The sequence below is a fragment of the Clarias gariepinus genome, chromosome 7 (genome assembly GCF_024256425.1).
Source record: "Clarias gariepinus isolate MV-2021 ecotype Netherlands chromosome 7, CGAR_prim_01v2, whole genome shotgun sequence".
NCBI classification, from domain to species: domain Eukaryota; kingdom Metazoa; phylum Chordata; class Actinopteri; order Siluriformes; family Clariidae; genus Clarias; species Clarias gariepinus.
This window is the reverse complement of record NC_071106.1, coordinates 20,681,843-20,708,384: the sequence shown is the minus strand read 5'-3', so window position 1 is coordinate 20,708,384 and position 26,542 is coordinate 20,681,843. Positions and strand designations below refer to the sequence as shown.

Sequence of the window (26,542 nt, the reverse complement as noted above, 5' to 3'; positions counted from 1 at the left end):
TCACCACAGGGTCCAATAAAGTATAAATGCTCAAAATAAGAGGATTTTTAATGAAATTTGTCTGATACAAATGAAAATTGTATTTCCTTTACTACTGTTTCTTTCGACTCAGTTGGAAGTGATGCCGGCTCTCCTTGTAACGACACTCGCTGGACGCAGAAGTGGCAGTCATGGCAGTCATCACGGCCTCTAAGGCGGACTAGTCTGTCTCTGGGCTCTGGGTTCTGGCACGCTACAGGTCGCCATTCAAGCCGCCGCCTGCTGAGGGCCATTCCTCGCCATGTGGCCCAAATTCTACAAGCTGATGTGCTGTGGCAGATGGGCCACACAGGTGTGTGTGTTAATATCCTTACTTTGTAAGGCTTGTGCAAATGCAGTTTCAGTTTAACATTTCATATTTAAAACTGACACTTTCCAGCAGAAAAGCGGTGTCACACAGGCAACGCTGGCTATACACTCTGTACAGGGCAGTGTATCGCTGCTGAACATCCAATGTAATTTAAGACGTATTAACTTGTAGAATGTAACACATTTTTATGTTACGCTGTATTTGTATTGTAATAGATAAAGCTAATGACCTAAGAATAATTTAAGAAAATATATATCCCCATTCAGTATATGCTAAAAGATATTGGACAATTTTTTCATCTGTTTGTGTAGTGGAGGTTAGGTGTAAAATTAACTTGCGTAAAATAACCACTCTGACATACAGTATAAAGCATTGTAATCGTAATCAGTGAAATGCAGGTCATGTTGCAGGCTTTGCATTCAGGTCTGAATTAAATATGATTAATGGCTTCTTTGTAGGCTCAGGAGTCAAAGTGGCTGTATTTGACACTGGACTTAGTGAAAAGCACCCACATTTTAAGAATGTTAAAGAGAGGACCAACTGGACCAATGAGAAGACACTGGATGATGGTAAAACCTCAATATATTCTATTATTGAAAGGGCAAGTAGGCTACATTTCAGCATTTTTTGTGAAAGTCTGTAAGTATGTTACATTGGTACCCAAGTTGTTTAGTGTACAATATAAAAAAATGTGTTCGTAGGTTTGGGCCATGGCACCTTTGTAGCCGGAGTTATCGCCAGCATGAGGGAGTGTCAGGGCTTTGCTCCAGACTCTGAGTTGCACATTTTCAGAGTCTTCACCAACAGTCAGGTACATGCATATTGATACTTTTGCTTAAGGTATTTGAATAATTATGTATGTTTAGTTTAACCCATGGTTTGCTTTATTGTGCAAAATATTTTGCTGCATTACCCCAGAATTGTCATTGCTCAGTCTACAAAAAGATTAATATTGACTGCTTCTCATGTGGACATGTTATGAATGTGGTGGAAAGATGTTTAATTTTAAGCCTGTCCACATTCATCTTTGTATTTATGAAAAGTCCTTAGTGAGTTGATCCTCAGATATAATCATTCATACAGTTCATAATATTTGTCTTAGGTGTCTTACACTTCCTGGTTCCTGGATGCCTTCAACTATGCCATCCTAAAGAAGATCAATGTCTTGAACCTCAGCATTGGTGGGCCAGACTTCATGGACCATCCATTTGTGGATAAGGTGCTCATAGTGCACATGTTCATATGTACACACAAAAAAAACACTTAAAGTGTAAATTAATTTGATTCAATCTTAGTACCCAGTATCTGGGCCTGTAATAGCCATTTTACCAATCACTGGTATAAAAATCACTTGGTCACCGAAAACATCCAGTTAAGTTATTTTGACCCGTTTCGTGATTTTACTTCCCATCTTTCCACTGCAATGTGCTTAATTTTTTCAGTATAATGGAATTTTTAACTTTACTAGTTGATCAGTTAAACCAATTTTTTTTCTTTATGCACATAATCAATTAAAATTTTCTTTCATTTCAATTGTACACGCCATGTTGTACACAGGTTTTACCTTAAAATTGCACAAATTTATTTTAGTTGTGCAAAATAAAGTGCATTGCATAATATATAAAAATTATTAAACTTTTATACTCTAATCAATTTATCATAAAATATTTTGAAATGTATTTTAAAATCTGTATGATCATGAAAATTCAATTATTAAGTAGAGTAAACCTTTATTTACATCTTAAATATACCCTGAATGCCAAAACAATAGAATTTAAGGATGTTCTCAAAAATGTAGCGGTAGGATATTTTCTGCCACGTATCTTATACATCACTATCTGCAAGAATTTACATACTGAGGAACACTGCTTGTGTTACTAGTCAAACTTGGACACATTTTTTAATAAAATAACATAAATGCCATTATGAAAAAGCAATAACAACAGTCTGTTATTTTAAGAAATTCTCTGTGTTATCCGTTCTGGAATAGTTCTTGCAAGAACAGTGCTGTCAAGTCCATTTTGCAAAACCTATCAAGCACCGTGATGAAACTGGCTCTAATTAAGACCTTTCCAGGAAAACAAGACTAAAACTTACCTCTGAAGTTCATTTAGTTCATCAATTAACAGCACCTTGTAATAGAGCCATTATGAAGGCTTTACAGAGCATAAGTAGCAGATGCATCTCAATATCGACTGTTCAAAGAACATTATTGTATGTTTTGGATGCCTTCAGCCCTAGTTTTACAATGTAGAAAGAAATAATAATCAGACATGACCATGGAATTGGATAGTGTGTCCAACTTTTGACTGGTAGTGTAAACACTTTTAAAGTTCACCTCTACTGCCCCTGCGCTGCTTTAAAGCTTTTAAATTCTAACCAGTAATCAACATGTAGTAGTTGTTCTTAACAATCACTAGCAGGGCAAAGAATTTGACTTTACATTTGGGGCTTTCTCCAAGTTTTGTGAAATGTTTGATCTGTAAAAAAAAAATATTAGTTTAATAGTATTGTGGCCAAATGGCATATATACATATTATATAGGAATATCACCTGATTCTATGTCTCAGGAATAAATATCTTAAGATTGGGTTTTTATACCAATTAGTCTGAACAAAATAAGCTCAGTGCAAAATAGATTTTGATTTATGTAATTTGGTTTCAAACTTGCATAATGAAGGAAATCACTAGTATTAACCAAGCATTAGGAGCGCAAAGCATTGTGTTTCATTTAACTTTTATTTGCTTTTTTTTGTTTGTTTAGTAATTCCATATTGTCCAGAACACGTGTCTACAGAAAACTGTTTAACTCAGATCATTTGTTTTTGTTCACACCCAAGTACAATTCTTAGCCGCCCAAATCAACTACACAAAGGGGTAAAATGTACCATGGTTTGATTCAAACTACCTCAAAATGAGCATAGGAAAAATGCATCAAGTTATGTATGAGAAAACAACTTTAGACTAATTAGAGTCAAAAATCAATATATTTTTTTTATACGTGTACATTGGAAGTCTAAAAATAAACCTGCCTGTAGTGTGTAGTACTACACATAGAACACATCCAAACAATGAGTTAACCTTCTTAGTCTAACAGAGAATCAGCAAATAGAACACAATCATCTTTCAACATGAATGCAATCATAGATTTTTATTCACAGCACATTAACAAACTAAAAGCTAAAGGGAGTGACATCTGATTACTCAAATATTCACACCCTGCATGCCTTTGTATGAAATTTAACGCTTTCCTGGCTTTGCCCTTAGGTTTGGGAGCTCACCGCAAACGGAGTTATCATGGTGTCTGCAATTGGAAATGATGGCCCTCTTTATGGGTATGTATCAACGATAAGGAAACCTTGCAATTTATTGTCCAAATTCTGGTTTTACATATTTTATGTGGAACAAATTAATTTATAGTTTGTATATGTGAACATTACAGGACTCTAAACAACCCCGCTGATCAAATGGATGTGATTGGTGTCGGAGGAATTGATTTTGAGGACAACATTGCTCGGTTCTCCTCTCGGGGCATGACAACATGGGTATGTCCTGTTTCAAATCAGCACCACTGAACTGCAGTCCTTACCTTAAAGCTAACACCCAGGCTTGTCGTTGCATGCCCAACAACTTGTGCTGACCTAGAAAGGAAGAGATATCCCTCTTAGAATATAAAGGCAGAGCTGGTATTTTAGCCCGTTCACTTAGAGGAAAGATCCACTGGTTATAGCCTGAGGTTTGCTCACACTTCAAATGTCTCTTAAGAGTCATTAATTTTGTCTAGGGGCAAAAGGCTTGCCAGTTCAACTGAATCATACTTGAACTGGTTTCCTTATATATTGGCCAGCTATCCTATGTATTACCAATGAGATATTGTTAGTACTTTTATTATACAAAATGATGCAGTCACATAACATGATGTTTTAAATGTATGCAAATCTACTCACTTATTGTCTATACCGCACACAGAGACGGGAATCAAACCACTACACCACTCTGCCGCACCCAGTGCAATCTAGACTTGTATAATTCTATAAATCTTGGCGGTATTGATCCTAAAAATATTCTGTTATTGTTTTTAGGAGCTGCCTGGTGGATATGGCAGGGTGAAGCCTGACATTGTGACATATGGCTCAGGAGTTCGTGGCTCTGGGCTGAAAGAGGGCTGCCGCTCTTTGTCTGGCACCAGTGTGGCTTCTCCTGTGGTGGCAGGCGCAGTCACTCTTCTTGCCAGGTGAGACACACCACCACAAATACCTTCACTCTTGGTATATATTTTTTTGTGGGATACACTATAGATAAACAGATTCTTTCAATGAGGTGGATTTATCTTGAATAGCTTCTGACCATATAAGAAGCAAGATATCATATCTACTGGCAATTTCTTACTGTAATATTCATAGAACATCTTGCATTTCTTTAGTTATGGAAATTTGCATTAGGTCCATGGGTGGATATAACAACCCAATGTGTTTGTCACATGACTTGTACCATGTTAAATTTTTAGTACTTGGTGCTTCCTGCCATATTATATATTATACATCATATTTCTAAGCATATTTTTATTGTACACAGTGGAATATGTCTTTTCTCAGACCTCCAGATTCTGTTTGTACAAAAAGTGGCACATTCTTTTGATTAAATCTTTTGAAAACCAATGTTGTGGCCAATCTATGTGTAAAATGATTCTTCATGCTCCCAGAACCTTCTTTTTTACAGTTTGAGTTTTAAATATGCACTACATAAAGGTACAGACCTTCATGTGTGTTTCTTCTGACCTTGCTGTGTATGATGTTTGTCATTATCAGAATATTCCTTTCCAAACAAGAAATTGCGGACACCATGACTGCCAAATTAATTTTGGTTGCTTTAAAACACCTCCACTGATTTAATTATTGTTCCAATATTTGAATTTAAGACATGGAGTATACGGTGCTTGTAGGGTTTACTGCTAAGTGGAGCCTAATTAATATTAAACAAGAGCAGACAAAATGTCCCATTTACACTCACACCCCCCTGTGGAACCAGAGAGTTATTGATGTATTTCTTGAGTGCTGCTGATAAAGGAAAACAAGAAAAAAAAAATCAAATGCAGGATTTAAAAATCTTATTCCTTTTAGAGAGAAGGCTTCAAATACCGTACTCTAGAGATTGTTACAATCCATGGTCTTGTGCACTACACCATATTCTCATTTCCTGGTTCTCTTCAGTGCCTTAAATGTACTGTCCTTTTGTCTCTTTTTAACAAAAACCATGGTCATGTAAATGCAATTTAGCTTGGGATATTTTTAAGTGATTATCTCATGTTTAGGGCTGCGACTAATGATTATTTTAACAATCGATTAATCTAAAAACCAACTAATTTCCTAAAAACCAAGGAAAGCATTAATTTTTAACCCATTATTCAAAAACAGACGAAAATCTTTAGAAAGTGCACAAACATGTTGCTCCTTGAGCTGTTATAATAATAATAAAATAAAAATGGACTAACACAAAAAACATAGACATGTATGCTGTACATACGCCAAAGGCAAATCCAGTGAAACCTTGGATTACGATCATAATTCGTTCCGGAAGCAGGCTCGTATTCCAAAACACTTGTAAACCAAATAGAATTTTTAAAAACACACTAACGGAATCACTGCTGTAAAGTAAAAGTAAAACAAATTAACCTGCACTTTACCTTTGAAAAGAATCGCGACAGAGCAGTGTAGAGCAGAGAGAAAGAGTGTATGTGTATGTCTGTGTGTGTCTGTGAAAGTAGGAGGGGTCTGAGTGTGGGGCATGGTGGCCACGCACGCACGTTTTACACACACGTGGTCACAGTGTTATACTGTGGTAAACAGTACACGTGTGCATTGATGTTGATTATGCCTGTAAGAAACGCGCACTAAGACCCAGCAGGGAAGACAATTACCCGATTACGGATTTCTCTGCCTCCGCCGTGTATCTTTCCTCTACCTCTGCTCGTTTTTTAAATTTTATATTCGCTCCGCCCTGTCTATGAGGCGCTGAACTCTGCTAGCATCAGTGCACGAGACCAAGTGTGTTCACTCCGCTCTGCGCTCAAATAGTTTTTTTTAATAATCAAATGTCCACGCGAAGCGCGACACAACGAATCGATTATGAAATTCGTTGCCAACTCTCTTAGTAATCAATTTTTATCAATTTAATCGATTTGTTGTTACTGCCCTACTTATGTTACCCGCTTTTTTTTCCCTTTCAACCTCAGTACGGTGTTGAATCGAGAGCTGGTAAACCCAGCCAGTATGAAGCAGGCTCTGATTGCATCAGCTCGCAGGCTGCCAGGCGTCAACATGTTTGAACAGGGCCATGGCAAACTGGACCTGCTCCGAGCCTACCAGATCCTCAACAGCTACAGACCTCAAGCCAGGTAAGATACCCACGTACATACACACAAAAAAAATACAGGCCCAATGCTTGGCCACTTTTGCTTGGTAGGTCAGGGAATTAACCAGATAACAAAACCAAATAATAGTCAAGTTAAAAAAATCAAGTAAGGTTTTAGGAAGATGCCGAAAATGTTTTTAGGATTCATCAGGAGGAGACATTAAAATAAAGTTTTAATCTACTGGATACTTTAAATTATTTACAGTTTTTCAGGCAAAATTTTAGGTGAGCAAATGTACAAAAGCTTTTGTAAAGACAGGTTACCTAATTTAATCTAATCTTTTGTGTTTCAGTCTCAGTCCGAGCTACATAGACCTAACAGAATGCCCCTATATGTGGCCTTACTGCTCCCAGCCCATCTACTATGGTGGCATGCCAACAATCGTCAATGTAACCATCCTAAATGGCATGGGTGTGACTGGCAGGATTGTGGATAAGGTAAAAAAAAATGCTTGGGGTTAATGCTTGCTGTTTTTCATGAAGAAAATCCTTTTTTTTTTTATTTTTTTTTTTAGAGATGCATCATTACCATGTGACGCAGAAAAACAAGTTTTACTAAGGAACAACAAGCAATTTTCTAACAATAAATTTAAGTTGTTTGAGTTGAGAGCATGCAAGTTCGGCTGTCCCGAGAAAACTGAGCCATTTCAGCAAGCAATAAGTGCCATGAATTGCACACACATACAATGAACAAGCATACAGTGATATGGTCCTGTACAAGAGCACACCAGTTCTATGATAAGCAATAAGACACATGCTACCTTCTACTAGACACAATGCACCCCAAAAATGTGAACATTGTGAAAAAGTTAATTTATTTTCACATTTAACTTGTTTTGGTTTTAAAATTAACAGCTTATAGCTTATAAGCTCATATTTTGAAATTAAACGTCCAAAATATAAAAATATTTTCTAAAATTTATTAACTAAAGGATTTGCAGTACAGTAGTTGATCAATTGGAATGGTTATTACCGTCGCGCTCACCGCCGCGTAAAAACGTCAGCGGCCAAAATAAATCAGTTGCATTTCAAAGTCATTCGTAAAATGGCTGCCAGGGGGCGCAAAGTGACATTTTCGCTCGTTGTCGTAAATACAATAGTGACCGTTATACAGCGTATCTCTGTATCGGTTTATTGTTAAGTTCTGGATTATTTCAGGTACTTTAAACACATTGTTGGGTTGCTCATGTTGGCTCATATGAGATGTAGTTTACAAATGAACACCTGGTTGGGTTATTTTGACCCAACAACTGGTTTATTCATTATTCTTTCCTTTCTCCAAATATCAGCCTGCAGAATGTTTGAAATATTACTGTTTATTGTGTTACAGGTGTAGTTTTAAAAGTTGTTTAGGCAGGAATGCGTGTGTATACAGCTCAAAACCTCCATCAGTTATTAAAGATAGCGGCTATTTAGAAAACATGCCCAGTGATTTCTGAGCTTCAGGAAATCTCCCGGCGCTCTGCGCATAACACCGGGCCAACTCATGTCGGAAAGAATTTATAAACGGTTTCTAAACATGGGCTATTGTTTTTTTACTTATAATATTTGTTAATTTAATTTAAATGAGGTTTGGGCTCAGGACTTCGACTCGGCATCGTGATTCTCCTCTTTAATTTACTCCATAGTTTTAATCAGCGCTCAGCCGCATGCATAAAGTTTTTCAGAGCGCACCGGCAGAAGTAGACTAATGATTATGAACGCGTCGGGAAAACAGCAAGCAGACTGACTCTGACCATTTAAAAAAAACTTTTGCGTTCATTTTCTGACGCGCTCAAGTTCACCAAAAACAATATAGAACAGCGCAGCTTACAACACTTACAAAATCACAACGTTTTTTTCGTTATTGTGAGTGCGCTTAAATAAAAGTTGAGTCTTATAAAGGCCATGTAGTCTTATATAGTTTTATTATATAGTTTTTGCACATTAATCTGACACAGTTTTTTCAGCCTGTCACGGCGTGCGCCCAAATCAATATCGCTCCTCGCTCACTAGTTAGGCGGCCTCCCCTTCAGACATGCGAAGCAGCGGGACCGCAGAATTACACATGACTGGTGAGCTATCGTTGCTATCGATGCCCGGGCTTGCACCCCGCGCTATAAAATACTCGGGGTTTGTTGGGCTACAGTGGATTTTACTACGCGCTGTGTATGCAGCGCGCGTGCAACAACGCGGAAGTGCGGCATGCAAGCAGGGCAAATGGAACGCGCTCAGGGACTTCAAAGGAGCGAGAGGTGGGAGGGGGGCGGTACGGCCATCCGCGGAGAGCAGAGTCAGCGCGAGCAGACGGATGGCCATTGCACTCACACCGCGTAGTAAAATCCACTGTAACCCAACAAACCCCAATCATCACCAGCCGTGCCTTATTCCGTCATGTCATGTGGGCATTATAAGCTTTGTATTGAAAACTTTTAACTAAAAAGTGGCAGCTGGCACGCCTAACAATAGACGCAGGTTATTTTTTTAATAGTCTAAATAAAAAACCCTCCAATTTAATTTCCTATAGTCTAACCAGCGCTCAACCGCACGCATAGTTTTCCGGAGCGCGAGGAATTTTTTGTGCTAAATAATGTTTATGCAGTATAAGAATTCCTATTAATCCTGGGTTGTTCTTTTAGTGTCACTATAGTGCTTTACAATGCCAGACAACATTCAAATACAAATGATTCACCCTCCCCAGGTGTGAATCGGCTGTTCTCACCTATACATTCAGAGGAACTGAAATGCACTTCTCCCCACTTTAAAAACCTCTTGAATCTGAGGCTCTTCTGGAGACTTTCAGTGATTTCAATTTTTGTAATTTTAATCTCCTGGATTCTAGATTCTAAAGTTGACATTGTTACCTTTTTTAATCATTGGAATGGAAGAACTTATGTTCCTTATGATAGCATAAATTGCATTGTTTTTAATCAGTCTATACACAATAATATTCTTTGGTATTTATTTATTTATTTTTTAAACGGGTATGGGGGCTATCTTGGTTCATTAATCTCCGTGCCTGGTTTAGGTTTAGTATTCAGTGCGCATCTGTTATATTACAACTATCATAACACTCAAATACCTTTTATTGGGGGTTAAGTGCCTAACATTTTTCAGCTGAGCCTTTGTTTCACTGAAAACGACCGCGACACCCCTCTCTTTCTCTCTCTCTCTCTCTCTCTAACACACACAGAGCCGACCAAATCATTAGCACGTCCCTCCCCCAAACAGCACAGACATTTACTTTCTATCCATTTACTTACACCTGAACTGAGTTGTTTGAGTAACATGGGTCGAACCCGTTACAAATCATAACAGTCTACTGCATTTCATTCTTATAATAACGCAAAAACACAAGCGGGGCTGAAAGACCGACATCTGCTGACGCAGTAGAACGTCCTAACACTGTTTTAATGTTATGGTCATTTATTTCAGTTAATAAATCTACTATAAATTTAAAGAAAACAAGAAATAAGATGACACAAATCCATACACGCTTTTTTTCTAATTACAAGTGATAAAATCAAAAGGCTCACTGTATTAACATTTATTGTGCTTAAATGTGATCCTAATAAGATTTGATTTAATTTGAATTTTAGAACAGTGGCAGCTGGAACACCTAAAACAGATGCAGGATTATTTTTTTATAATCTAAATAAAAATGCTTTTTTAAACGTGGGCTATTGTTATTTACATGCAATATTTGTTAATTTAATTTAAATGGGGTTTGGTCTCCGGAATGTTGAGCATCAGGATCCTCTTCTTTACTTTCCTACGTAGAATCAGCGCTTAATCTCACGAATAAAGTTTTGTAAATTCGTTTAATGTTTAATAGTAAATAATGACCCCCGTTGCGCTGTACCACCGCTCGGAAAACCTTATGAAATACAAGTTTAGGACAATTATGATGATCTGCCACGGCGTGCGCGTGTGATGGGTGTACGCCCAAATCTACTATAACTACTCCCTCACTCCGTAGGCTCCCTGAATTGGCAGCAAAGGGACGGGGCCGCCTATTTGTGCCGGCTGGCGATAATTAACGTTCATATGATCTCGGGCTTGCTCCGCATTATAAAAGCAAGGCGCGGAGGTTTGTCTGAGGTCTGGGAAGTACGTGATGTAATGGAGAATATAAAAAAAAGCATGTCAGTGGGGAGATGTGACGCGCCCCAGGGACTTTAAACAAGGACACTAGAATTCCGCCCTTTGATCTCCGCGCTGAGGACAGCGCGAAAAAAGAGCTGCGCGAGCTCCCGCGGCATCTTCACTCCCGCACCGTGCCCGCCCTCGCAGCCCCGCTGCCGAAGAGGAAAAGTGTGGTTAGGTTTTTGCGTCAGCGAGAACTCGCGCCGGCCATCGACAGCGGCAGAAGGGCCGTCTAGAGGGAGCGTGCAGGAGCGCTGCCTTCGCGTGCTCAGTTCTGCCACTCGCACCAACACTTAGCATCAGCTGTGTGCCCGCATGCCAGTGTGGCACAGCCCACGGAACTGCACATGCACAACCTTTATCCCATTCTTTCCTTTCTCCCTCCTTCAACACTTTCCTTCCCTATTTTGCCTAAATTAATTTCCCTTTTCCCGTAAGACCTCGCCTCGTGTCCGTGCTTTATGGTGCCGCCCGTGCAACATGGGTCGAACCCGTTTACAGATCATAACAGTCTACTGCATTTCATTCTTATAATAACGCACAAACACAAGCGGGGCTGAATGACTAACATCAGCTGACGCAGTAGAACGTCCTGAAAATGTTATAATTTTTATGGTCATTTATTTTAGTTAATAAATCTACTATAAATTTAAAGAACACAAGATATAAGACGACACAAAACCCTACACGCGTCTTTTCTAATTACACGTGATAAAATTTTAAGGCTCACTGTGTTAACATTTATTTTGTTTAAATTTGATCCTAATAAGATTTAATTTAATTTAAATTCTACATTTGTATCGTCATTTTAGTTCTGTGATTATAAATTTGTTTAACTACAATGTTTTACTTGATTTTATCCGCTACTACGTGCAGTTCTAAAACTCTGTGTCTCATTAATCCAGCAGAGAATGAACTAAGGCATGAGGCGTCAGCCTGTAGTTATATAGCGCCACTCAACGGTAAAAGCCAGCAAACGCACAAAGCCAAACGGTACCGCCGAGCGCGGCGACGGTAGGACCTACATTCCGATTGATTAACCACTGTACATAAATCCTGTAAAAAAATTATATTTATTTAATCAATATTTTTAGGCCTCCTTTAGCATGGCTTGCTACATCAATGCTGAGTGGCATGGAGGTCAATACTTCATGGCTAAGGTGTTGGCCTTGACTGGTGTTGGCAACTGTTTCTCTGGGGACTTGACAGTTCGATAGTTCATGACTGGAACTTCTTACAAGTCTACCTGGGTCTTCAATAACTACCTGGACTCCATATTAACATCAATTAACATCAGCTATTATAGCTGAACTGCCTCCCACCCTACACACTGTATAAATGCAGATCATTTACTGCTTTCTGTTTCACCCAAATGAGGATGGGTTCCCTGTTGAGTCTGGTTCCTCTCAAGGTTTCTTCCTATTACCATCTCAGGGAGTTTTTCCTTGCCACTGTCGCCCTCGGCTTGCTCACCAGGGACAAACTGACCATTTTGATTCATACAAATTCACATTTCATACAAACTTAAATAATTCTTTTGACTATGTAAAGCTGCTTTGCGGCAATGAAAATTGCTAAAAGCGCTATACAAATAAAATTGAATTGAATTGAATTATTGAAGATCAGGTTGCTTTGATAGCAGCCTTCGGCTAGTCTTCTTTGTTGGGTTCGGTGTTTCACAACTTCCCCTTGAAAAGACCCATAGATTTTGAAAAGTTCACATCAGGTGAATTGGCCGCCCCACCTAGCACAGTACTATCTTTAGCAAATCAGCTAAAGATAATTTTAGCACTTTGGGCATGGGCCAAGTCCTGCTGGAAAGAGAAAATTGGCATCTCCATAAAGCTTGTAAGAAGATGGAAGCATTATGCTGCATTGATTTGGACTTGATAAAACACAATAGACCAGCACCAATAGATGCCATGGCATCCCAAATTATCACCAACAGTGGAAACTTCATACTGGAATTTAAACAACTTGGATTCTGTGCCTCTCCATTCTTCATCCAGACTAAAACCTTGACATCCAAATTAAATGTAAAAATTGGTTTGATTTGAAAAAGCAGTCTTCCCCATGCGCGTACTGAACTACACCAGGAGATACATAGTCTTTGAATAGTAATAAATAGTAATTTACTCAAATTTGAAATCAAATATTCTAGTATTTCGTGATATTTAAGCAACTAAGGCTTGGAATTTTTCACTTGATTGATGAATCCAGATTATATGAATTTAACTTTTTAAAAATACATTTCTTTTACATTTAGATTTTCATAGATTACGTTTAAAAATCTTAAATATGAAACTCAGCAGAAAGAGTTCACTGCTAGCAGGACACAGGTAGCAACCAGCACAATTTCCCACTTTGCCTCTGACTGCTGATTATTAAGGCTATTTCAGTATTGTATTCAGTTTATTTTTATTATTGAATGTTAAAAACTAATTATCTCTTCCTGAAAAAAAAGTATAAAGTCTTTTATAAAGGGTCTTGCTTTATATGTTTATTTTATCATTTGTTCTTGTCAGTAACTATGTTCATTTCTTTAACAGCCCATTTGGCAGCCTTATCTGCCCCAGAATGGGGATCATATCGATGTAGCTGTGTCTTACTCACCTGTGCTGTGGCCGTGGGCTGGCTACCTTGCCGTCTCTATATCTGTGGCCAAGAAAGCAGCATCCTGGGAGGGAATTGCTCAGGGTCATGTGATGCTCACTGTGGCCTCACCTGCTGAAAATGATGTGAGTAAAATTAGAAACGTCTGGGATTTTTTTTTTGTTGTTCTTTGTATTTTTTAAACAATGAAATCTACAGGAAAGGAGTGTTAACAGTGTGTGACCATTTAATTTGTGTGTAGTCAGCAGTGGGTGGCGAAATAACCTCAACAGTGAAGCTGCCAGTAAAGGTAAAGATCGTGCCTACTCCTCCTCGCAGCAAGAGGGTGTTATGGGACCAGTATCACAACCTGCGCTACCCACCTGGCTATTTCCCCCGAGATAACCTGCGCATGAAAAATGACCCACTCGACTGGTAGTTGGATGCTTAAGAATTTATTTAGTTTTACTAACCATCAGTTACTTGAACACTTCCTAAATGTTCTTGGGGTATTTGTTCAAATAAAGATGGAGTAATAGGGTGGAGGAATACATTATAAATTACTTGAAATGAGAAGAAATTGCAGATTTGTGTTTGTTTCTATAGGAATGGTGATCATATCCATACCAATTTTAGAGACATGTACCAGCACCTCAGAAGTATGGGATACTTTGTTGAAGTTTTGGGTTCACCTATTACATGTTTTGATGCCAGTCAATACGGTAAGGGTGTAGGTTAGACCTTAGACTGTGACAAAATTATAACATAATCAATAGGGTGATGCTGTATTACAGTCGTTTAATAAGATATGTATCCTGGGTTTTAAATACAGGGACTCTGCTGATGGTTGACAGTGAGGAGGAATATTTCCCAGAGGAGATCACCAAGTTGCGAAGGGACATAGATAATGGTTTGTCACTCATCATCTTCAGTGACTGGTACAACACCTCAGTTATGAGAAAAGTGAAGTTCTACGATGAGAATACCAGGTATCAGTGCCTTCCAAGTCTCACTTCAATGACCCACTAATAAATATTTACCTACCTGTAATAGTGTAAAGTGTCAATTCTCTGAGGGAGTGAGAATTGGCATACTTTTTCCTCCCCATCAATTATAGCAACACTAGCCAGGTTGAGAGTGTCTTTCTGTCAGTCAGTGTCACCTGTCTGCTGATGTCGCATGGGCAGCAGTTGACAAAGATGCAGCCAACTAGCTTCATATTGGAGAAAGCATGTAATAGCCTTTGCTGTTCCTGCTAGGTATAAGAAAGAAATGCTTACTAAGTAGGAAATGAACATGACTAGTCTTGGATCTGAAAATGAGGATCTCTTATTCTAAATTACAGTTACATTTATTTTTCTCAAGTCATTATTTGGTTTCCATCATTCTGCTTCATACATGAGGGAGAAACAGCAGACAGGACAGGATTTACATTTGTGATTAAAAAAAAGAAAAGAATGGCTGAGCTATTTTGTTGTACTTAATACCATATTGTGTGCTGATTTTTTTTTTTTTTTTTGTGCGACCAGATACATTTCCTTGACTTTTATATGGCAAGATATGATTGAGAAATAATTGATGAAAAAAAATTGATTGTCAACTATATTGGCTCATAAATTTGATTGCTTATTGTTATTGCTACTACATATGCTGTACTAAATGTTATTAGTCTCATCATATCCTAAATATAAAGCTTTGGCCTGTAAGTATTGGTGATGTGAACAGACTTCTATTTTCTTGTGTAGGCAATGGTGGATGCCGGACACAGGGGGCGCCAATGTCCCAGCTCTAAATGACCTCATCTCTGTATGGGGTATGGCCTTTAGTGATGGACTTTATGAGGGAGATTTCACAATGGCAGATCATGACAGTAAGAGTTTACTATTTATAGCACCTTATATTTCTCATATACTAATTTAACTACATTAAAGCATGACACAGTTCATGCAAACAGGTTTCAATTGTACAAGGTATACAGACGTATTAGCCGTTGTTCTCTGATCCTTTAAAATACATTTAGAGCTTTTTTTAAATGCATATGATCGCATTTGATTGACAAAGCATTTGTAATATAAACACTAATGTTTATTAATAGTTTTGGTAGTTGTAGGTCAATGGTTAAGACAACACTACTGCACCACCAATCTGTCACTGTACAAATAAGATGTAATATAAATCCTAAGGGTGTCTTTCAATTACTAGCAGACATGTCGTCTGTTTTATTATTTTTTATGTTTTAATAATTATTTACCCCATGACCATAGAATTTGCTAATGAATCATTAATAATGACAGAATTAAACAAACTTTAATAAAAAAATGACATGATTTAATATACTGCTTATGTACTGAATTTTTAGAATAACCCCAAAATGGTCAACAACACTGTTAAATAACAATACATTCTATACCTTAAACTACAGGGGTTGGACGATGAAACTGAAACGCCTGGTTTTAGACCACAATAATTCATTAGTATGGTGTAGGGCCTCCTTTTGCGGCCAATACTGAATTAATTCATCTTGGGAATGACCGATACAAGTCCTGCACAGTGGCCAGAGGGATTTAGAGACATTCTTCCTGCAGAATGGTGGCCAGGTCACTATGTGGTGCTGGTGGAGGAAAACGTTTCCTGACTCGCTCCTCCAAAACACCCCAGAGTGGCTCAATAATATTTAGATCTGGTGACTGTGCAGGCCATGGAAGATCAACATCACTTTTTATGTTCATTAAACCACTTTGTCACCAGTCTTGCTGTGTGTATTGGTGCATTATCATCCTGATACACCGCACCACCTTTAGGATACAATGTTTGAACCATTGGTTTGGAATGGTTCAGTAGTCCTTGGCAGTGACGCACCCATCTATTACAAGTATTGGGCCTAGGGAATGCCATGATATCGCAGCCCAAACCATCACTGATCCACCCCCATGCTTCATTCTGGGCATCACAAAGATTTGCTGTCTTGGTCACAGATGCGCCAGCGAGATGTGCACCAACAATTTGTCCTCTTTTGAACTCTGATATGTCACCCATAATGTTGTGTGCATTTCAATATTTTAAGCAAAACTCTGCTAATTAAACCTTCACACTTTGCTCTTACTGGTGGAATGTGCAATCAGTGAAGATTGGCCACCAGGCTGGTCAAATTTAGCCATGAAACCTCTAACGCTAAATTGGCCAGTGTTTCAGTTTCATTGTCTGTATGTATCTGTGACTAGAGGTTTACCATAAAAGATAATGACAAACTCACACAATGATTAAAGCATATACTAGGTCCTCAACACAACAGCAACAAAAAAAGGGGTTAGTTTCGTACATGCACACTGAAGGGAAAACAGGGAATGTTGAAAAACAGTTATCAGAATGTCCCCACAGCTAGTCTACGATGAGCTGCTGTTGTCCTTCCTTAGGTCTAATTGCCTGGAATTGTGGCACAGTTATAATGGTGCCATAACTTGAGTGAGTGTAGCGTCGTGATATTGAGCATGCCAATAAAAATTGTTTGGTGAGATTAAAATAATATTTAAGAGTTTTTGAGCATGCGAGATATTGAGAATGTGCAAGAGTTTTACACTCAGGAATTTGTAAAAGGAAAAAAAAAACAGTAATAAACAAGTTAAACTAATAACCCTGTGGTATTGTTGCTTATAATAAAATGTATTATTATTTTTTATAAAAAAAGATTGTTCAGTATGATGAAAACTAAAATAAAGTAACTGTATAAGCAATTACATTGAGGAATTATTATTGTAGTTAGTGTGATATGATTATTTTAGAAAATACTGCAAAAGTAGGACAAACTGTATTTCTTCATACAGTAATCTCTATGTAAGTCTGTTAATTCTGTCCAAGATGGCAGTCACACTTTTTTTTTTGTTTTTTTTTTTTGTATTGATTCTGCACAAAAATGTACAATGCAAGACAGGGTTGGGAAAGTAATGCTTGAAAAAAGATTACATTTCAAGAGCCAGTTTTATTAGCTTAAATTTAGTTGTGACCCCATCATAGAAAATTGCATGCACTTGGAATTATTTGGCTTTGATATCAACATTTACAATTGAGTGGTTTTCATTCATTTAAAATAATGTCAGCTGAAGTAACTTCAAATATTGGAGTCATTAATTCGAGAGAAATTTGCACTCTACACATTTTTTTTGTTCAAATGAGGAAAACAGTTGAACTTTCACTTGCAAACAACAAATGTTGAGATTTCCCATGTAACCTTGTAGTTTTTATATGTAAGAATTTTCAATAGACATGTTTTTAACAAATGAAATGTAAACCCCTTTATTGCCCAAATAGGTATCACATGCTCTCAATATATAAAACCATGTAAGGCCATAATACCTGGTAAAAATGGGGTCTAAGTTAAAATTAGGTCGTGCAGGGATCATTAAAATGAGCCAGTGGTGGATTTTGTGGGTATTTATGATTTGAGTTGGGCGTGTTCATCCGTGTTGTCTTTCTCTGTTTTTTCTCATTTTTTCTCTCTGTCTCCCTTATTAGTGTACTATGCCTCAGGCTGTAGCATTTCACGTTTTCCCGAAAATGGACTTGTTATTGCACAAACCCTAAAGGATCAAGGTACTATCACCCACACTCCTGCCACACTCTTGTTGCCATGACTACCAGTTATTTGCTGTCATTATATATATATATATATATATATATATATATATATATATATATATCTTAAACACAATGCTCAGACAAACCCAAGCCTTGTTTTTTGCTCTGTTTTTTAGGATTAGAGGTATTAAAACAAGAGACTGCGGTGGTGGACAATGTTCCAGTGCTTGGATTATACCAGACACCCTCAGAAGGAGGAGGCCGCATTGCACTGTATGGAGACTCTAACTGCATAGATGACAGTCACAGACAGAAAGGTGAAATTATATTGTTTAATGCTCTTTGTAGTTCTTGTAGTAAAATCTGGCATAATTCTCTGATGGTCCTGTTTGTTTTTTTTTTTTTTTTTTTTTGTCTTTTTAATGATGTGTTGGCAGGTTGCTTATATTGTATTCTGAACATTAATATTCTCTTATTCTGGTGGTCTGACTTTACGGTTTGTGTATCTGTAGACTGTTTCTGGCTTCTTGATGCCCTGCTGCAGTACACATCTTACGGTGTGACTCCACCTAGCTTTCTTCACTCACAGAACAAAGTGCCATCTCCATCGGGCAATGACAGACCGTTGCCAGAGAGACTGGAGGGTAAGAGTGCATAACACTAGAGACCAGCTTCATGTTCATACAGATTATACTGCATTACACCAGCATTTCTCTAAGACTTTTATTAGGATAATTAATTGTGTCCTGACTTATTTATTATTGTGTCCTAATTTATTCCAAGAATTGGTGAATAAATTATTTCTGAAGGCTAATAATGAGGTTTTTTTTTAGGTAATCACCTCTACCGCTACTCAAAAGTGCTAGAGGCCCACCTGGGTGAACCAAAGCCACGCCCTTTACCTGCCTGCCCTCACTTGTCTTGGGCCAAACCTCAGCCACTTAATGAAACGGCTCCCAGGTCAGTACTGGTTCAACGGTTCCTTTACCCTAAAGGTCCAACAGATTAGAGCCAACGTTGTTTTTTGTGTTGTTTTTTGGTAGTAACCTGTGGAAACACCAAAAGCTGCTGTCTGTTGACATGGACAAAGTGGTGCTGCCCAATGTAAGACCATATCGACCCCAGGTCAGACCTTTGTCACCAGGGGAGAGCGAAACCTGGGACATTCCTGGAGGTGAGAGGCTTAAGACCGGGCTTTATTTTGAGCAATACATATCCTGGCTATTTGTTCAACATTAAGAAGATTGTTAAATTGAACAGTGGAAATATTATCAGGCATTGATGACAAATGAAATATTTAGAAGCAAGTAATAGGCAAATAAGGTTGGATTTGAGAAATCGTTGTTAAAGAAACAGATGTCAATTTAACTAAAGAACAAAAAAAAAAAAATACCCTTCTAGACACATGTCTTTAATAAAACACCACCAACAATTCCACTGTCATGTGAATATAATGCCTATAATGGTATAATCTCACACACTGCCTAAATACTGGAGAATTTTTTTCCATTTGGCAAAGCTAATAAAATCCCTCACAGAATGCTTAAGATTATCTTGAATCACAGTTCAAGGAGAAGAATGAAATCTTAATGTTTGTGTTTTCAGGTATAATGCCAGGTCGCTATAATCAGGAAGTGGGTCAGACCATTCCCATGTTTGCATTTCTGGGTGCCATGGTTGTGTTGTCCTTTTTTGTGGTGCAGCTGACTAAGTCCAGGAGCAAGCCAAAGCGCAGGAAACCACGCATAAAAAGGCCCACCTATCTCCAGCAGCAGCAGCAGCAGCAGCAGCTCCCTCACACAGGCAAAAACCCTACGGTTTAACATTTACCTTGGACTGAAACCACAAGACATAATGACTTTGAGGTGGTTGATTTTAAATTTGCTACAGACTACATTGTCATGTGACAGAACATGCTTATGAAACTGCCACCTTGACCTCCATTTGTGAGGTTTTCCTCTGGAATTTGATGCTCCTCTTTCCAAATGAACTTTTTATTCCAATGACCAAAAAATTCTTTTTCTTTAATTTTATTTATTAATAACTTTTACTGATTTAGCCCTTGATATGTATGTCAAAATGGACAACCATGAAAAAAACAATTTATTACACAAAGTGTGATGTCCTGGATATTTTTTAAATACCTTTTCGTACTTCTTTCCCTTCATAGTTAAAATTTGGGATTAAGTCATTTTGTTTTTTGTTCTGTTTTTATATAATGAGCTTCTGATAATTTTGTAAATAGCAATCATAATTTTTCACCTTTGTTGGTAAGCTAGCATAAAAAATGTTGTCTGCAATAAAGCATTACACCTGCTCTTGCCTTCTTATTGAGTCTAGGGTAAGTCTTTTTAAACCAAGGTTACCGAAACAGTTGATTAAGGTGATAGATGTTATATGCCATGTTGCTCAATTTAAGAAAGATACTATACACAATAGGCCTCTTATACAGTATAAGCACAAACATTCAAAAGCAAATAAAAAGGGGAACCTGAACTTTAATTTTACATCAGACAACATCTGATTTTGAACTCCTGCTTGGTTTTTTCTTTTTCTTTTTTTTTTTTTTTTTGTCCTAAAAGTTTATTTTGGAAATGAGCAACCATGAGAAGTGTATGCATATGATCAGTAGTGAAAGAGTGTGAAATTGTTGTCAGAATTATCAATGCTTGTATAAATTCATTCTAGTATGGGTCTTAGCACCCCAAAACACAGAAATCAGTGCAAGGTTTAAATTAAACAGCACAGTCCAAATACTTAAGTATAAGGATATTTAAGCCACACCAATTGGTGCATAAAGTCAAAGGTGCATAATATCAGGCATGTAGCTACTACGTAGTCTCCATATTTATAGGTTTGGCATGTCAAACAAACTCCTAGGTTTTCATATAGTTTTGGCCATGGATAACTGAACTGCCCGACCAAAAGAAGTCACCATCTGGATTTAACTAAGCAAATACTTAATATTCCATTGGATAGTTACTGCAGTGGTTATGTTTTAGCTGCAAACAGGGTTTTTTCCCCCCCAACTTATTTCTTTAACAACCATGTCAAAAAATGTATCCTGTGATGAAAAAAATGTTCTTTCATTTTAGAAGTGTCAAATTATTGGCCTGCTTCAAGCAAAGAAAACAACTATGGCGATCGCTGAAACAATTTCAAATTGGATTAAGAGCTGAAAAACATATTAAAACTTGGAAGAATCGTGGTGAATCATCTTCGAGTAAGAAATGTGCTTAGAAAAACTTCCTGAATGAGTGTGATGGGGATCACAAACACTTATTGAAATCAAATTGCAAAATACGAACAGTAGAACTCCGCTATGTTTAATAGTGAAAGTAAGAGAATTCCCACACACACTGTAAGGTTTAAATGTGTAACCTTAATAAAAACCACTTGTCAATGAGGCTAATGTGGAGCTTTTGGATAAAGGTCATATGATCTAATAAGTCCAGATTTACTCTGTTCCAGAGTAATGGGGGCATCAAAACGGCAGAAGAAGTGATGCACACAACATGCCTAGTGCCTGACATACAGTTGTGTTCAAAATAATAGCAGTGTTTTGTTAAAAGTGAGTAAAGCTCCATATCCACATAACTTTTCATTTAAATCACACAAATGCATTGTACCCTGCATGTTCTATTTTGAATCACAACTTGACGAAAAATGTGCTAAATGGATTATTAGTTTACAGAAAGAGAAGAAAAACAAATATTAGTCTGTTTAAAAAAATAGGTGTCATCATCCATCCTTACAAAGTAATAGATTTACAGTTTAAACAAAAGTGCTTGAAGTTGAATCTTTCTTGTGCATCTCTGAACTAATATTTAGATGTATATCCATGGTTCCTGAGAACTGCTTCACATCTGTACTGCATGGAGTCAACCAACTTCTGGCACCTTTAAACAGGTGTTCCAGCCCAAGAAACAGCATTTTTAATGTCAGGCCACAAGTTTTCTATTGGATCAAGGTCTGGGGATTGGGCTGGCACTCCATAACGTTAATCTTGTTGGTCTGGAACCAAGATCCTGCTTACTTACTGGTGTATTCGAGGTCGTTGTCTTGTTGAAACACCCATTTCAAGGGCATTTCCTCTTCGGCATAAAGCAACGTGACCTCTTTAACTATTCTGATATACTCAAATTGATCCATGATCCCTGAAATGTGATAAATAGGCCCAACACCATAGTACGAGAAGCATCCCCTGGTCATGATGCTTGTGCCTCCATGCTTCACTGTCTTCACGGTGTACTGTGGCTTGAATTCAGTGTTTGGGGGCCTGACAAACTGTCTGCGGCCTCTAGACCCAAAAAGGACAATCTTGCTTTCATCAGTCCACAAAATATTGCGCCATTTCTCTTTAGGCCAGTCAGTGTGTTCTTTGGCGAACTGTAACCTCTTCAGCGCACGTCTTTTTTTTCAACAATGGGACTTTGCGGGGGCTTCTTGCTAATAGCGTTCTGGTTTTGGTCTCAATTTTAAAGCATTTAATATCATTTTAGCCGAGCAGCCTATCTTTTTCTGCACTTCTTTGTATGTTTTTCCATCTCTAATCAACTTTTAATTCAAAGTACGCTGTTCTTCTGAACAATGTCTGGAACGAACCATTTTATTTTCAGAGAGAAATGCACAGGACAACCTTTTTTGCATTTATCCTTGAATTAGTTTGACACCTTTTTTCACAGAATAATTTACCTCCCTAATTAAACTGCACACTGCTATTATTTTGGACAATACTATACATGTCTGTGGGGGCAATATTGAACATTATTTCATATAACAACCTGAATATAATTAACTAACCAGGTCCCAGCCATCAATTGATTTTTTTTTCTTCTCTTATGGTATGGGCATATTCCAAGATGTTAATACCAGCATTTATCAAGCTCAAATTGTGAAGCCACAAGTCCAGGGAGTCAAAGAACCTGACTATCTGGGGGATAGAGCTGATTTGTTGTAGTGTGGATTCATGTATGTCTTGATTGTGGTAATGTGGTACTCCAAGCTCTATGTTATTACTGAGTGGGAATTCCCAGGCAGGGTGTTTAACACCAGCTTTAGTGTTGTGAGGCTCAGTGTTCATTTGGACTGTTGAAAAAAGTAAAAACTGGCTGATCCCTATAGGCAGTTGAAGCAAAAACCAAGGCTGGGAAATGTAAGTCCAACATGGTTTAAGAAATTCACTAAAGCATAGATAATTGGTCACAGGGTCAGTTCCCAGGTTCTTCATGTAATTAACCTCCACTGTGGGCCATCATCCTGAGGGGTCAGTGACATTTTCACATGCATTCTGCCCCATTAAAAGTGGATCAGGGCACAGGTTTTAGAGGGAAAGCCTACCCTAATCAACTTTAATGAAATCAGTCCACTTCACAGAAGACTAGGCTATCGGTGTGGGTAATAGGAGCACTGAACTGTGGTGAAGGTGGAATTAATTTGGAAAGATTGCATAAGACAGAAAAGAATGAAAACTTCTAACTGTAAAAGAGAGAAATATACGTGCCACTTGCAGGAATGTAACAATCAATAAGTCAACCATAAAATGTATATCAGAGTCTTCTAGAGGCAAATGCTTGGCCATCTGTCTGACAGCTAAGGCTTGGTTGAAATTGGGTCATGCAACAGCAACAATGATCCGAAGCATAGCAGTAAATCTACAGCAAGATGGCTGAAAAATAAAATCATCAAGGTTTTGGAACAGCCAAGTCAAAGTCCAGACCTCAACCAAATTAAAGTGCTGTGGCAGAACTGTACATGCAAATTCCCCAAAACCTCAATGAGCTAAAATAATATTGAAAAGAAGAATGGATCGAATTACTCCACAATGGTGTGAGAGACTGAAGTTATTGCTGCAACAGGTGAATCTTCAAGCATACCCATGATTAAAATAATAATAATAATAATAATAATAATAATAATAATAATAATAACAGCACTGTAAAAAGAGTTATATGTTGTTTGTTTGCTGTTGTATTTTCTTAATACTAAGATACTGGTTCTAATGTTTTTGCTAATGAAAAAACTGAATTAAAAGAGGGGGTAGTAACTTTTAAACAGAACTGTGAAAGAACTAGAGGGCTGCTACTGCCAGTAAAACAAGCCATTCATTAGGCTGAAAAATCAAAACAAACCCATCAGAGGGACAGCGAAATCATTAGATGTGGCTATGTTCACCATTTGGCACATTTTAACAAAAAATGAAATAAGCTCATGAATACCAAAAGGCTTGGAAGACCACAAAGAACATCTGTGGTAAATAATAAAAGAATGTTCCCTGCTGAGGAAAAAGGTTTGCCAGATCAAGAACAGCCTCCAGATGTTAGGAATATCTGTGTCAAAGTACACAATCAACAGAAGCCTTCAGCACAGTTAATATGAAGGGTTTTCCACAAAATGTAAACTATTTTAACACTCAAAACAAATATATGAGAGTTTCCCAAAAACCTGCACTGTTTTGAAACACATTGTACAAACAGATAAGACGAAGATCAACATGTACCAGAATGACAGGAAGTGGAGATTATGGGGATTAAGAAAAGTAGCTACTCATGGTCCAAAGCATACCAACTCATTTTATAGTGTGGACATGTATGGTTGCCAAGTGAACAGATTGCCTTATTTTTTACTGTGAGCTGACAAAGGCAGCAGGATTTCTGAATTCTGAAGACTGGCTATCTAATCTGCTCAGATTGAGACAAAAATTCACAATTCATTAGATGAAGCTTCACAATACAGATGGACATTGACTGAAAACAGACCAAGAAAGCAAGCAAAGACTATTTTAAGACAAGGGAGTGGAATGCCAAGTCAATCATCTGACCTAAATCAAAAAGAGGAGGGATTTCATTTGCTGGAGGGAAAACTGGAACACCACAAGAACAAGTAGGAACTGAGAATAGCTAATGGACAGGCCTGGCACAACATCACCCGAGAATAAACCCAGCATCTGGTACTGGTTATGGGTTCCAGTCAATCATTGACTTTAACCTATTTGCAATCATTCATTCATTTTTATTTTCAATCCTGCTTATCCTGAAGCTTATAGCTTTCCCAGAGCTTTCCCAGCAAAACATTACCAAAAGTCATACTGTCTCCACAGGCTTCCATTCCTCCCATAGTGCATACTGGTGCCATCTCTTTAAACAAGTAACGGGGACTTTTATTGTTTTATTGGACTTTTATTGTGCATTGGAACTCTTGTCTAGTTTGATGCTAAGCAATGCCATATGCAGCAAGCTGCAATGTATTGAATGTTCTCATACATTTGTGTGATTGTCTGCATTAACATTTTTAGCAATTTGATCTCGGACCCATGACCCTGACAGTGGTTCATCAGATATTCTTTCTTAGACCACTTTTGTTAGGTACTAACCACTGCATGTCAGAAACACCACACAAAACCTGCTGTTTTAGAGATACACTGACAAGTCATCTAGCCATTACAATTCAATTCTTGGGTCGCTCAGAACCTTGCACTTGCCTATTTCTTCTGTTTTTAACTCATCATTGTCATGATCTGACAGTTATTGCTGCATTATACTGTATATCGCATGGCTTGACAGATGCTATTGTAACCAGATAATCAATGTCATTCAACTCATATCAGTGGTTTTTAGTGTTAATTCTATATGTAAAGAACTTACGTCAGAAATCAAGTGGGTCATTTTATATAATTTTTTTTTTTTTTTGGATTTTTTCCCGATTTTCTCCCTAATTTAGTCGTGTTCAATTCCTGAACTAGGGGCACCCACATTAAGGCTACTACTACCATTCAGTTGGGAGGGCCGAAGACTATCACGTGTTTCCTCCGAACCAAGTGACGCCAGTCGACTGCCTCTTTTTGAACTGCTCGCTCACACACCGTTGGCGTAACTCGGAGGACAGCGCTATTCACTCCTTTCGCGTGCGTGAGCTCACAGATGCCCCTGATTGGCTGAAGAGCTGTACCTGATTGGCTGAAGTACCTCTCATCCCTCCCCCCTGAGAGAGCTCGGCCAATCAGCTCTCACTAGACCTCCGGCTGCGAGAGGTTACAGCATCACCAGGGAATCGAAAGCAAGCTTATAGGTTTGTATCCTAGATGAGCTGCTCTAGTTCATACTTCCCCTAAGTTAGACTAAATTAAAACAGTTAACACATACAGTATTTAGTGGAATAAATCTTATTTAAGACATTTAATAGGCTCAAACTCTTAAAGAGTTTCTTTGAGCACTTAAGAAATAATGAGATCAGAAAATTAAATTTACAAGACATGATTCAGAAGATTTACAGAGAAAACTACAGTTGAGGAAACAAACATGACGACACTGACAGTGAGAAAAATTAACAGACCAAAAGAACTGACTAATAGTTTGGCAAAAATATAAAACCAAAGACCAGCATAAGAGTTGAAATAGTGTTTAGAGGAAAGAGAAAAGAAGCTCGTTGTACATACTTTCATAATTTACATAATTTGCACAATGCAAGTTATCCTTCCTTTCCCACTGTTACTCT

General features: G+C 37.9%; 1 protein-coding gene across 1 annotated transcript in view; it reads left to right on the top strand.

The window, feature by feature from the left end:
- mbtps1 (membrane-bound transcription factor peptidase, site 1) overlaps positions 1-20,365 on the top strand; it is a 36,337-nt gene extending 15,972 nt beyond the window's left edge. The window contains exons 3-22 of the mRNA XM_053500530.1: positions 113-331; positions 808-918; positions 1,051-1,160; positions 1,452-1,568; positions 3,617-3,684; positions 3,792-3,894; positions 4,432-4,583; positions 6,582-6,743; positions 7,054-7,198; positions 13,435-13,623; positions 13,740-13,912; positions 14,084-14,199; positions 14,310-14,466; positions 15,223-15,347; positions 17,987-18,064; positions 18,226-18,366; positions 18,562-18,693; positions 18,883-19,009; positions 19,093-19,223; positions 19,655-20,365. Coding sequence (XP_053356505.1) covers positions 113-331; positions 808-918; positions 1,051-1,160; positions 1,452-1,568; positions 3,617-3,684; positions 3,792-3,894; positions 4,432-4,583; positions 6,582-6,743; positions 7,054-7,198; positions 13,435-13,623; positions 13,740-13,912; positions 14,084-14,199; positions 14,310-14,466; positions 15,223-15,347; positions 17,987-18,064; positions 18,226-18,366; positions 18,562-18,693; positions 18,883-19,009; positions 19,093-19,223; positions 19,655-19,872 — 2,774 coding nt within the window. The 3' untranslated portion in view covers positions 19,873-20,365. The remainder of the gene's footprint in view (positions 1-112; positions 332-807; positions 919-1,050; positions 1,161-1,451; positions 1,569-3,616; positions 3,685-3,791; positions 3,895-4,431; positions 4,584-6,581; positions 6,744-7,053; positions 7,199-13,434; positions 13,624-13,739; positions 13,913-14,083; positions 14,200-14,309; positions 14,467-15,222; positions 15,348-17,986; positions 18,065-18,225; positions 18,367-18,561; positions 18,694-18,882; positions 19,010-19,092; positions 19,224-19,654) is intronic.
- Positions 20,366-26,542: the final 6,177 nt, after the last annotated feature.